The sequence below is a fragment of the Meriones unguiculatus genome, chromosome 15, assembly GCF_030254825.1.
Source record: "Meriones unguiculatus strain TT.TT164.6M chromosome 15, Bangor_MerUng_6.1, whole genome shotgun sequence".
Taxonomy (NCBI): domain Eukaryota; kingdom Metazoa; phylum Chordata; class Mammalia; order Rodentia; family Muridae; genus Meriones; species Meriones unguiculatus.
The window spans coordinates 33,897,875-33,910,350 of record NC_083362.1 but is presented as its reverse complement, the minus strand read 5'-3'; the positions used below and the strand labels follow the sequence as shown (position 1 = coordinate 33,910,350).

At 39.2% G+C, this 12,476-nt stretch overlaps 1 protein-coding gene across 3 annotated transcripts in view; it reads right to left on the bottom strand.

Moving 5' to 3' along the window:
• Nucleotides 1–12,476, bottom strand: part of Stxbp6 (syntaxin binding protein 6) — a 247,991-nt gene that overhangs the window by 58,064 nt on the left and 177,451 nt on the right. For all 3 annotated transcript variants that reach the window (XM_060368316.1, XM_060368317.1, XM_021652412.2), the window contains 2 exons: nt 1,563–1,693; nt 584–749 (listed from right to left, as the gene is read on the bottom strand). In XM_060368316.1, coding sequence (XP_060224299.1) covers nt 584–749; nt 1,563–1,693 — 297 coding nt within the window. The remainder of the gene's footprint in view (nt 1–583; nt 750–1,562; nt 1,694–12,476) is intronic.

Genomic DNA, 12,476 nt, shown 5'->3' with positions numbered 1-12,476 from the left:
AGGTTACAGGCTACCTCTGCTTCACAGACTCAGATGTTCCAGGCACCCTAACTTTGAAAGTCTTTCCCACCGTGAATGGGCTGTATGCCTCTGAACTATGATTCAAAATAAATCCTCTCTCCCTTAAGTTGTTTCTGTCAAGCATTTTAATTCAGTGATCAAAAAAAAAAAAGTAATACAAGAAAGGACAGTAAGGTCAGTAACAGGAAGAATTTGAAAAACATCTTGAGAAGAAAAATAGGAGGAAGGAACCCGGAAGAGAGTTCTGAAACAGAATTGTATCAAAGGGAGCAAAGAGATCAAACTGAAAAGCTTTTCTAGTGGAAGCACAGGTTTATTCTCATAGTACAAACCACTTTAGTTAAGTAGATAGTGTTTTCTAAAAAGACCATCTTTAGTAGAAGATTGAAAGTATGTCTTTGCCTGTAGATGTGATATAAAATATCTTTAATGTCAATTAATTCTGAGAATTTTGATGCTTTTGTTTGATTTTAATTATGTTTGCTCAACATCCAATTTCTTATATGAAAATGAGTGTCAGGAAATGGGATGGCTAAAACAGTTAGTGTAAGTTCCCACTTACCTCCCATAATTTTGGACTGGCAGTTAATAAATTCTGGCTTCCTGTCTGTGAGGTACCTCTGGCAGGTGTGGTGGAGGATCTGGAAGAAGGTGCATTTTTCTGAGGCAGTGGTAGCAACCCACTGGTCAAAGGCATTTTCAAACAACAAATCAAACTCTGCAGAATCCTGGAAAAGACAGTGAAATAACTATTGATCATGACCTTCACAGACTTCTGCATTGAACTCTGCCCTGCCAAAAGATGCGTAAAGGCTAAACAATACCCCCCCCAAAATAAATGGACCATAAATTCATATTTGCCAGGAATCAAATTCATGGAGAATTTGCATGTGTCTGTCAAGAAAATAAAACTGTACTGTATTTAGGTATTTACCCTAGGATAGTAGCATTGCAGTAGTCAAGAGATCTGACCATATAGTATCTGCCCAATTACTAGAATAAAAGTATTCCTTTAAGTTTTCAGCATTGTTATTTGTTAATTTCTTTATTCAAGGTCAAAAAAGAAATTCCCCTTGTTACTTCAGGACTTCACTGATATCTTGCGATACTGTAAAGGTACACACAAAATGGAACGGGTCTTTTGAGTAGATGCTGAAACCATAACATATTTCTGTTAGAATCCTAATTCTATTAATTAAAGTGCCATTAATTTATTGGTATTAGGAGGCAAATGAAACTCTGACAAGCCTTGGGTTTTCAAACAGATAGCCAGGGACACAATTCTTTGAACTCTGCCCTGTATTAATAAACATTGCTGGAGACAGCATTTTTCTGTATGCATTATCTTGGGTTCCTCTACCAAATATGAAAGATTTATAATTTTCCTTAGAAAAGGAAAAGACCTGGGGAAGTTTTAATCACACAACTGAAATATAAAGAGCCTTGTAAGAGTGATTCTAACTACCATCACCCCCACTGTGCTAAAGCAGAGTCATCCTGTGAGGAGAATTCCTTTCCTCAGCATTAGAAAGTTCACTCACCCGATTCGGATCAATACCATTAACCTGGCGGAGCTGCTCAAGCATCCATTGGGATCTTCGGACAAATGATGTGGAGCCCTCAAACTGCTTGACCTTCGTGATAGATGCTTGCGTGGGTTTCTTGTTTGTTACTGTCAAAACAATAACAAGAAAAAAAAACCCACTCAGATTAGTGGGCAGGCAAATTGGCTGATTTCCTCATTCAGTATTATTTTTATATGATGCCAAATATGCAAATGCTGGAGAGAAGATGGGGACTGTTTTGGTGAGAGGGGAATGCAGGAGAAAAAAAATGTTATAACTTCTCCTCCCAAAGCAGTTTATAATACAATTGTTGCTTCACTTCCATTCAATTTACACAACTGTACTGAAAAATATCTTAACTGAATAACAGCAAGTAATTTAATGGAGGCTACAAGTGCACAATTACAGCTCTCAGGGAAGGAAGTGTACAGGGCCGTCAGATATCAGGTAGGGCTCATTAGGAAGGCTGAATTTTTAAGTGAGGGGAAGGTTACCAATTCCTTGGGGTAGCTCCCAGGCTTATTTCCAATTTTATAGTTCACTGTAAATACTGACGCTTCAGTGATAGACTTGATTTTATAGCATGACCCAGTTTGTATCTAATTTGCATTTGATTAAGACTATCTGCCTGGCATCCTGGGCATAGCTCCAACGTGAATTGTTTTAGTAACTAAACCCTTGGACCAGGACAGTCCTTCCATCTTGAGCACATTAAAGGCCGGTGCCTCATGCAGGTGGGCAGCATCACCTCTGAGGAGACGTTAAGCACAGGTACCGGTAAACAGGCATCCCAGACATTTCTGCATTTGCCTATTTTGTGATATCAAGTCCCAAGGATGATGGAGAAGGTAATTACTGATCTTGACAAGGCTTTCTAATGAGCTACTGAGCCCTGTGTGTATAAGTCAATGAGAGTAAAGAGCAAAACCATGAAGGAGCTGGGGAAAGCCCTAAACTCCACCCACTGCAGTGTTTTATCCCGGCCACTGCCTTTAGGAAGAGTGTGCTTCTGGGGAGTATCTTCCCCTGGTTTCTAATGACTGTGTAGCTACTTAGCAGATGGCAAAAAGAAACTCCAGGCATGAGGGAGAGAAAAAACTTGCTCTAAAATTGGTGAGAAGAATCCTCTACATGGCTGCACAGATGGCTTAGAGGTTAAGAGCACTTGTTGCTCTTGAATGACATGAGTTTGGTTTTTAGTACTGGAAGACTCACAATTACCAGTAACTTTAGCTCCAGGTAAACACACATACACACACACACACACACACACACACACACACACATTTTTTAAAGAGGCTTCCACGGCTCATGTATTCTACAGCTTATTATTGAAGTAGGAGAGCCTAAGAGAGAAGCCAAAGGGGATCACTCTTCCTGTAGCTGTGGTGAGACTCCAGACTAAAGTAAGGCCCCAGAATGAAGTGTCTTTATGGCCTTAGCACAATTTCCCTTTGCTCCTAACCTGAATTTAGCCAACATTATTAGACATAAAGTAATGCTTTGGCTTGTTATATTTGGATAAAAGGTTCTGGACATTTCACACAAATCCCATTTACTTCTGTGGTTAGAAAGCTACCATTCCCTCAATACCTCAATTACAGGAAATGCTTCAATCTCTGATCACAAATGGCTTGTCATAACAGCCTCTAGCCCAGTGGTTCTCAGCCTGTAGTTCATGACCCCTTTGGAGACCAAAGGACCCTTTTGCAGTGGTCACCTAAGACCACCAGAAAAACATTTACATTACAATTCAAAACAGTAGCAAAATTAGTTACGAAGTATCAACAGAAATGATTTTATGGTTGTGGGTCACCCCAACATGAGGAACTGTATTAAAGGGTTGCAGCACTCAGAAAGTTAAAAACCAGTGCTCTAGAACTCTTAAAGCATTGGGAATGACTATTTCTTTCCACACACACACATTCCTCCTGTGATGAAAACGGGACTGGAATAGGCTTCTCCTGATACTTGTACTCTGCTCTTATACTTTCTTGTTAAAAGAAACAATACACCCAGAATATAGTCAGGCCCTAAAATGTTCTTAAAATATTAAAGACTATTTTTCAATGACAGGAAACATGTGTATTAGACGTGGTATTAGACACACACCCCTGAACACTAAGAGGATTTCCTCCCTTGTTTATGTTAATCATATGGCATTTCAGTATCCTGGGAAACTGCAAACTCTCCTTTTAACTTCAGTTACAGCTGTTAGGAATGCCTATTTTTACTTCTGGTCTGTTTGTTTCCAAATAGTTTACAGCATTATAAAAGCTCTCACACAATGGAGGAGCACTGTATATTTCTGCATGCTTATGACGTACATGTCAGGAAGGCAATCCATGGAAACTTTGTCATTGAAATGAACTCCCCAGGAACTCCACCCACAAGACCAACATCTCAATAAAATTCGTCAGCAGAGATGATGCTATAAAGTATATATTACAGTCCCATCCACTCCTGCCTCATTTCTATAATTAGTTTATTGCTTGCCCAATTCTTGGCATCTGGCGAGTTTTCCTGGGCCCTAAGCCCAGTTTGGTTTGATTTTTGTTTATTGTTATTATCTTCAACATTCTAGTTTTGAGTCTAAATCAGGTGCCTTAAAATCATGTTATAATATACACATTATTATAGAATTAAACAAGATTTTCCTCTTACAAAATCAAAACATTTAAACACTATACCACTCCAGGCTTTCTGAATACAAAACTTGAAGAAAATGTGGTCTAATTCCTTCCTTGTTTTGGGAGTCCTTAGCTGTTTTAAAAGAATGAAAGCCCTTATACTCCACCTGTCCAGTGAAGATAGTCGTCTATCAGAAAGTTAGTTAGAAGGACCTCTTCAGTGCAAACTACTCACCTGGATAAGAAATATCACACCATTCAGATAAAGCCAATCAAAATTTCATCATGAATGGAAATGGGGCTGAGCCTCACCCATAATAGCAGACTATTTAGTAGTTGATTACTGGGGATACAGGGGGTAGGGAAAGTCAGTTTTCTTCAGAGATTTGCCCCCTGATAGGTTGCCCACGAGTCAGCAGTTGACCTTAAACCCACGTCCACATTGGAAGCTCTAATTGGACTCAGTAATAAAGGCTAGGAGGAGCTGGAGGTGTGTGTGTGTGTGTGTGTGTGTGTGTGTGTGATTAAAATACATTGCATACATGTATGATATTGCCAAAAAATAAATAATAGATTAAAAAAATAAATGTCACAGTGCTGTGTTCCTCAGTGCCAACAAATGTAGATTCCTCAATTAATTACTTTTAAAATAACGTTAAGACCAGTTAACTATTGCAGTTCATGCTGTGCATTCAATAATCATGAAAGACAACAGATAAAGGCATTTAAAGTAGAAGGTGGGTATGACAGTCCTGGAAAACACTGCTGTATCAGTCCTCTTCCTTGGTTCTCAGCATTAAGTGATCAGGATCAGCCAGCACCTTCTACAGGAAAGACAATGAGCAGCATGAGTGGAGCCCCTGGAGACATGGTTCTGACGGAGAGATTTTAAAAGTACCTACTTAATTCTGAAGGTAGTCGACTGCCAAGAACCCCTGGACATATATTTACCATTTAACAAATATTTATGAAACACGTTTTGTGGACAATTCTAGGACTTAATAAAATAGGTTTCTACTCAAGAACCTATCAAGGGTCAATGTGGCAGCAGGAGGGATAAAAATTCTGCAGCAGAGCATGAAGCATGGGGCTTGGGGGTGTAGATGATGTATAAACCATCTGAGGTAATATATAAGGGCTTAAAGGACTAAAGCACATATTGGAGAAAGTCAAAGGGTTGTTGCAAAGTGACATCATGTCCAACAGTATACTCTCATCCCTCTAGTGGATTTTCCTGATTTCCCCCAATTGCCCTATGAACACAGAGAAACAAATTTTACATATATATAATGAAGTAGTATTTCAAAGCATTTAGAATAAATTGCAAGCCCTTTACCATGACAAAGCCCTGGATGACCTGCCCTTGGGTGCTAAGGATATCATATTTCACTTCCTTCTCTGTCCACTAAGCTATGGCTATCATTTGCTCTTGGCAATGCCTGTCTTCCAGAACTCCCACACATGAGGTTACCTTGGAAGAAATGTCATTTCCTTTGTTTCCTCCAGGCTGTCTGTTGCTCAGTGTTCATGTTTAGGGCTATAGCTTAACTTCACAAAAAATACATCTATAATCACACCTGTAAACCTAAACCTACTTTTCAATGTAGGTTTCTCCCTGCACATTTCTACATTGAATGATGTTTTTGTAAAAATACATCAAGCCTGGATACAAAATTTAATGTTTGCTTCACTGAGATGTTTGTGAAGAACCAAATCAGATACTTCACACGTTGAGTCCCCAAACATATGTGATGTAGATAAATTTCCACATGAATCTAAGCTACGATGAACCAGTTTGTGAAATAGGCTCCTACACACTTTTAAAAATAGCATGTAATGTTAGAGATCTCTTTGGTACAGTTTGATTTTTCTGTAACTCGGATAGAAATTATGCTTTCCAGTTTTTATAGATAAGAAAATTGAGGCACAGTCTCAGAAAAGACCCCTGTGCCCAGATATATTTGGTCCTCATGGAGCTCCTGTCCTCTCCAGGTCATACTAACTCCCCCTTCATTTATATGATTCCCTGCACTCTGCCCAAAGTTTGGTTTTAAGTCTCAGCATCTGCTTTGATAGACTGCTAGGTAGAGTCTTTCAGAGGCCCTTTCTCCTGTTATGAGTTTTCTCCTACTTCCAATGTCCATCCCATTTGTCTTTCTAAGTAATATATTACTTAATATAATATATAATATTATAATATATAATATATTACTTATATAATATATAAGTAAGATGAATTGATCACCTTACCCTGGGTCCTCTTTCTTGTTTATCTTCTTTAGCTTACAGTTTTTAGTATGTTTATCCTATGTTATAGTCTAGTATCCACATAAAAGGGAAGATATACCGTGTGTGTCTTTCTGCTTCTGGGAAACTTCATTAAGGATCATCTTTTCTAGTTCCCACCATTTGCCTGCAAATGTCATGATTTCCTTGTTTTTTAATTGCTGAGTAGTATTCCATTGTGTAAAAGTACCACAATTTTTGTATCCATTCCTGCGTTGAGGGACATCTGGGTTGTTTCCAGGTTCTGGCTATTATGAATAAAGCTGCTATGAACTGTTTTTCAACCAAGGACCATGCATGGATATAACCTAGAACCCCTGCTCAGATGTAGCCCATGGCTGCTCATTATCCTAGTGAGTACCCTAGTAAGGGGAACAGGGACTGTTCCTGACATGAACTCAATAGCAGGCTCTTTAACCTCCTCTCCCCACCCCCTGAAGGAGGAGCAGCCTTGCTAGGCCACAGAGGAGGACATTGCAGCCTTGTCTGAAGAGACCTGATAAGCTAGGGGCAGATGGAATGGGAGGAGGACCTCCCCTATCAGTGGACTTAGAAAAGGGCAGGGAGGGTGGGATTGGGAGGGAAAAAGGGAGGGGCTACAACTGGGATACAAAGCAAATAAACTGTAACTAATATAAAAAAATAAAAATTTAATTAAAAAAAAAAGAAAACTGAGGCACAGAAAGACTTGCCAAAGTCACAATTAATAACTGGAAAACCCACAACTTATGTGATAATCATTGAATCTAGTAATTTTTTTTGGGGGGGGGCTGCAATGTTAAATGTTACATTTTATTTGGCATAGGCTGCTCAGTATGTAAGAATTAATTGGAGCCTTTTTTTCTAATGATACTTGTTATGATTTTTATAGTTTACTGAATGATTTCCTTAATATTTCCCTTTAAATGACCATACATTTTACTTAAATAAGTTAATGAATGACTAAATACATTGAAGTCATAAATAGATGCACAGCTTTATATTCATTCAGTAGAAAACAATGTGGTAAATATATTTAAAATATATGGACTATTAATTTCAAACTAGTGAAGGCTTGGCATCTGACTTAGGTGAATGAATGATTAGCACTTAAGATAGGTGTTAAAGACCATGAAAATGAGGCTGCATTTCTGATAGGACAAAACATCAGGAAATGGTTCCTTTGGGGTCCATACTGTACACATTGAGGCTCATTTATTGTGTTTTGGGTTTATCCAGGCCTTATGCTTCCTGATTTCTTTGTAGCCACTGACTCCTGCAAAGGCATCAGAGAAAGACCAACGCCTGCAGGAAATAAATTCCAGGTCATTTCACTTTTAGCTCTGAAGGAGAATGGCTTCATGCTTTTTCTTTAATTTTAACATAGAACTGGTCCTAGATCATCAACTATAGCTTAACAACAGTTAAGAACCAGTGATACAAAGTATTGTGTCCAGATTGTCATTATCACTGTGACGCCCATTATATTTTATCTCCATATGATGAACTAAAGCCCCAAAATGTGTTTCAGTAGATGACCCCTCTATGAAATGCTCTATGAAAATAAAATCAGACTAGATATAGGATGAAGATACCTAGCTTTAACTATGCCCAACTAGAAAACAGTCCACTTAACTAAAAACTAACAAGTAAGCTGGGTAGGAAACACACTCTGCTAATTCCAGCATTTAAAAGACTGAGGCAGGAGAATCATGATGAGTTCAAGGTCAGCTTGGGCTATGTAGTGAGTTCCTATCTATCATGGTCTACATAGTAAAGCCATATCTTGAATAAGGAGAAAGAGGAAGTCAATGCTCTTGCTGCCACGAGTAGCCCAAACTGGTATTGTACTCCAAAGATATATAGGCTCTAAAATAAACACACCTTGAAATGTAGCGTAAGAAAAGAAAGTGAGCATCATGCCTAATTTCCCACAAACTGTAATGAAGATGAGGGATCCCTACTCTAATAATCCAGAAATTTCTGTTTTTTGGTTTTATAAACATTCAGCAATCTTATCTGACAAAATTGTTGATGTAGCCTCAGACCTGCAATGTATTTCTCATGTATATTATAAAGTCTAATGATTATCAATTAGACTTTTGACAGAGCCAGGAGGAAGCCAGTTCCAACTATCCCTTTATCCTGCTCCATTATAATATTGCTACCCAGACTGTCAAGTTTGCTTTAATTTCTTGAACCCATGAGGCAGATTTCTTTTGTTGTTGTTGTTGTTGCTGCTATATATTTTTTTCTTTGCCAGTCATTTCTGGCACAGCTAAAGAGCAACAATAGTCTTCAAAACTAAATGGCTGGCCATTAGACCAGCTGAGCAGGGACTGAACCATTCTACTAACACCGAGTTGCTCTTCCATGGAAGATTATGGTAATACTAATGTATGATGATATTTATGGTATCCAAGGTATGTATGTAGGCATAGTGAATTCTCTTACACAGTTGTCTACCCTTGGCATCATGCTCTAATGTGGACATGGATTGAGTTTTTGTTTGTCAGTTGCAGTAAAAAGTAACATCAAGTTAGAAGATAATTTAAGCTCTTGTGTGAAGGAATTTTCATGCATATGTTAGGAAACATGAAGTATAAGATTATTTGTTACATGTTTCCCTTAAAAGAGTTCAAGCTTTGGTGTACAGAGCTAGTACCAGGGCATCCAGGAAACCGTATATATGAAAAAAAAGTTTTCTTTTATAAACAATTATGATAACACATTGTACTCTTCTCTAGAAGAGTACCTACCTGTACATTGAAAGAGCAAGTATTCACTTTGCATAATTTTGCTGGAGGAACTAGCTTGTTTTAGTGTTTTTGAATTACCAGTGAGGATGTAGTATGTCATGTACCAGTGAGGATGTAGTTTGAAAGTACAACTTCAATGTCACAGGACCACAAGATATATCTAAGCAAAACTTTGAAAATCTAGTCCCTTATTTACCATATCATAATTTCACTTGTATTTTATAATTCCAAGGATACATAACATATCTATTTCAAGTAGATGATTGTGTTCAGCTACAGCATAAGTAGTACCATTACATCTTAAATCTGAAATGAGGAAGTGTAAACCCTAAAGGTAGGAGTTCCCATTGCTGTCTCCAAACTAGGATTAGGATATGTTCTGCTTTAAGAAAGGATGGACCCCATAACCTCCTATATTTGAATGTTTTGTAATCAGGAGGTGGCACTATTTGAGAAAGATTAAAAGATTAGGAGGTTGTGGCCTTGTTGGAGTAGGTATGATTTTCTTGGAAGACGAATGCCCCTTGGGTGGTTTCAAAAGTTCATGCCAGGCCTCTTGTCTGTCTTGGCCTGGGGATCAGGAAGTAGCTCACAGTTATTGCTCCAGTGCCATGTGTACGCTGTGTTCCCTGCAATGATGAAAATGGACTCTTCCAACACTGCAAGTAAGACCCAACTGAGTGGTTTACTTAAAAGAGTGACATTGGTCATGATATTTCTTCACAGCAAAAGAACAGTGACTATGATCTACGATCTTCTATAACAGAAATTGATACACAGTACAATTGCTGCTTGCATAAACAAGGGAATCAGTGACTAGTTGAATGGTTCAGCAAGATAAGAAAGAACAACTGTGCTTACAAGAAATCAGGAACAAACTAAAAGCTTATTTCAGGTCAAACTTCTAGAATTCAAAAACCAAACCACAGTTTTGAGAAATTTGAACATCTTAATGGAAAAAAAGATTATCCTACAACCTTGAGTAATAAAAAAGGGCAAATTGCCAAGAAATTACAGAAATATCATGAGAAATAGAATGGAAGGAGAAGAATGAGAGTTAAAACCACTTACAATAATTTTTACTACATTGGTAAGCAGTATCTTTCAAGAAAACAATCCATTTCATTTAGATTTTCTAATTTTGTGGCATACAGGTTTTTGAACTACAGTCTAATGAAAGACTATGCTAAGTGAGGTAATTCAGACCCAGAAAGATGCACATGGTATGTACTCACTTATAAGTGGATATTAGACAGGATATTAGTACAGGATAACTATATTAAAATCCACAGACCCAAAGAAGCTAAGTAACAAGGAGGGCCCAAGGGAGGGCTCTGGAATGTCACTCAGTAAGGGAAATAGAATAGACAGCAGAAGAGAACAAAGAGAGGGAACTGGGCAGGAGATGGAATGGAGAGGGAAACATAGCTGGGGTTCAGATGTTGGGAGAATGAGGGTGGGCATTGAGATGGCTGGAAACAAGAAGGGAAACTGAGTGGGGACACATCTTTGTCAAGCTGGAGGCTCCTGGGAGGATGTGGGTGGGATTCGCTGAGACTAGACTAGCTAGTCTAGCTGAGACTCCTAACATGGAGCGGGGGAAGGGTCATGAAGACTGAAGTGACCACCCCCTAGCCAGGCAGGACTAGTGGAAGGAGGGGAAAAACAGATCATGGACAAAACCTTTGATCCAAATTTTACCCTGCTTACAAGAGGTGCAGATATAAAGTGAGAACAAAGACAGTCCAACCAATAATTGGCCCAACCTGAGACTAACCGCACAGTAGAGAGCCAGCCCCTGACACTATTAATGATGCTCGGCTATGCTTGCAGACAGGAGCCTAACTTGACTGTTATCTGAGAGGCTCCAGCCAGCAGTGGGTTGAGATAGATGCTCGGATTTGCAGCCAAACATGGAATGGAATTCTGAAGGTCCTGCTGAAGTGTTGGGGGAAAGATGGAAGGGCCAATAGGAGACAGGAACCTCACAAGAAGCCCAACAGAGACAACTGACCCAATCCCGTGGGGGCTTACAGAGACTGAGACAATAGCCACAGAACATGCATGATCTGAACCTGGCTCCCTGCACATATGTGGCTGATGGGTGGCTTGGTCTTCAAATGGAGTGCCTGGTGATTAGATGGGTGGGCGGCTGTTTCTCACATGGGCTTTATTGCCTGCTTTTGGATCACTTCCCCCTGACAGCACTGCCTTGCCTGTTCTCCATGGATGAGAATATGCCCAGTCCTGATGTAAATTGATACAGTAGGGAGGGTTGATGAGGATGACAGGGGGGCTCCCCTTTTCTGGGGTAAAGGGGAAGAAGAGGAAAGGAGGATAATGAAGGACTGGGGGAAGAGAAGAGAGAGGGCACCCTTGGGATGTAAAGTAAAATACACTGAAATGAAAAAAACACAGCTTCTTTAGCAAGTAATTCTTTCTGAAAACACTATGTGGGCCTTCAGATTTGGCCCACTCCTGTTGTGTGTGACATATTCACTTCCTTAACAATTCATCATAAACTTGGAGGGCAATTCAATTTGCACTCATTTGGGGAAAAGATAAGATGGAACATAAAAAACAGTAAATCATCAATCCAAGATGGCAGTGGTCAGTGCACTCCGTATCTTAGGGGCAGAGGATCTCAAACTTGAAAATTGGTGAGTGGAGGGGCAGCTGAAGCCAGAACATCTACATTGAGGAAAGAGCAGACAACCTGTGAGCGTCTCATTTGGATCCAGGTCACTTGCAGACTTCTCAACAAAAGACAGGTCACAAAACAGAAATTAAAGAAACAATGACTCTAACAAAGGTCATGAATCAAATGGACCTAACAGACATCTACAGAACCTTTCATCCAAACAACAAAGAATTTACCTTCCTCTCAGCACCTCATGGATCCTTCTCCAAAACAGACAATATAGTTAGTCACAAAGCAAGCCTCAACACATACAAGACTGAAATAATACTTTGTATCCTATCTGACCACCATGGACTAAAGCTGGTCCTCAACAACAACAGAAATAGCAAAAAGCCTACACACACATGAAAACTGAAGAGCTTGCTACTAAATGACAGCTGGTTAGGGAAGAAATAAAGAAAGAAATTAAAGACTTCATAGAATTCAATGAAAATGAAGGGACTATGTACCCAAACTTATGGGACACAATGAAACCAGTGCTGAGAAAATTCATAGCACTAAGTGCCTTCAAGAAGAAATTTGAAACATCTCATAC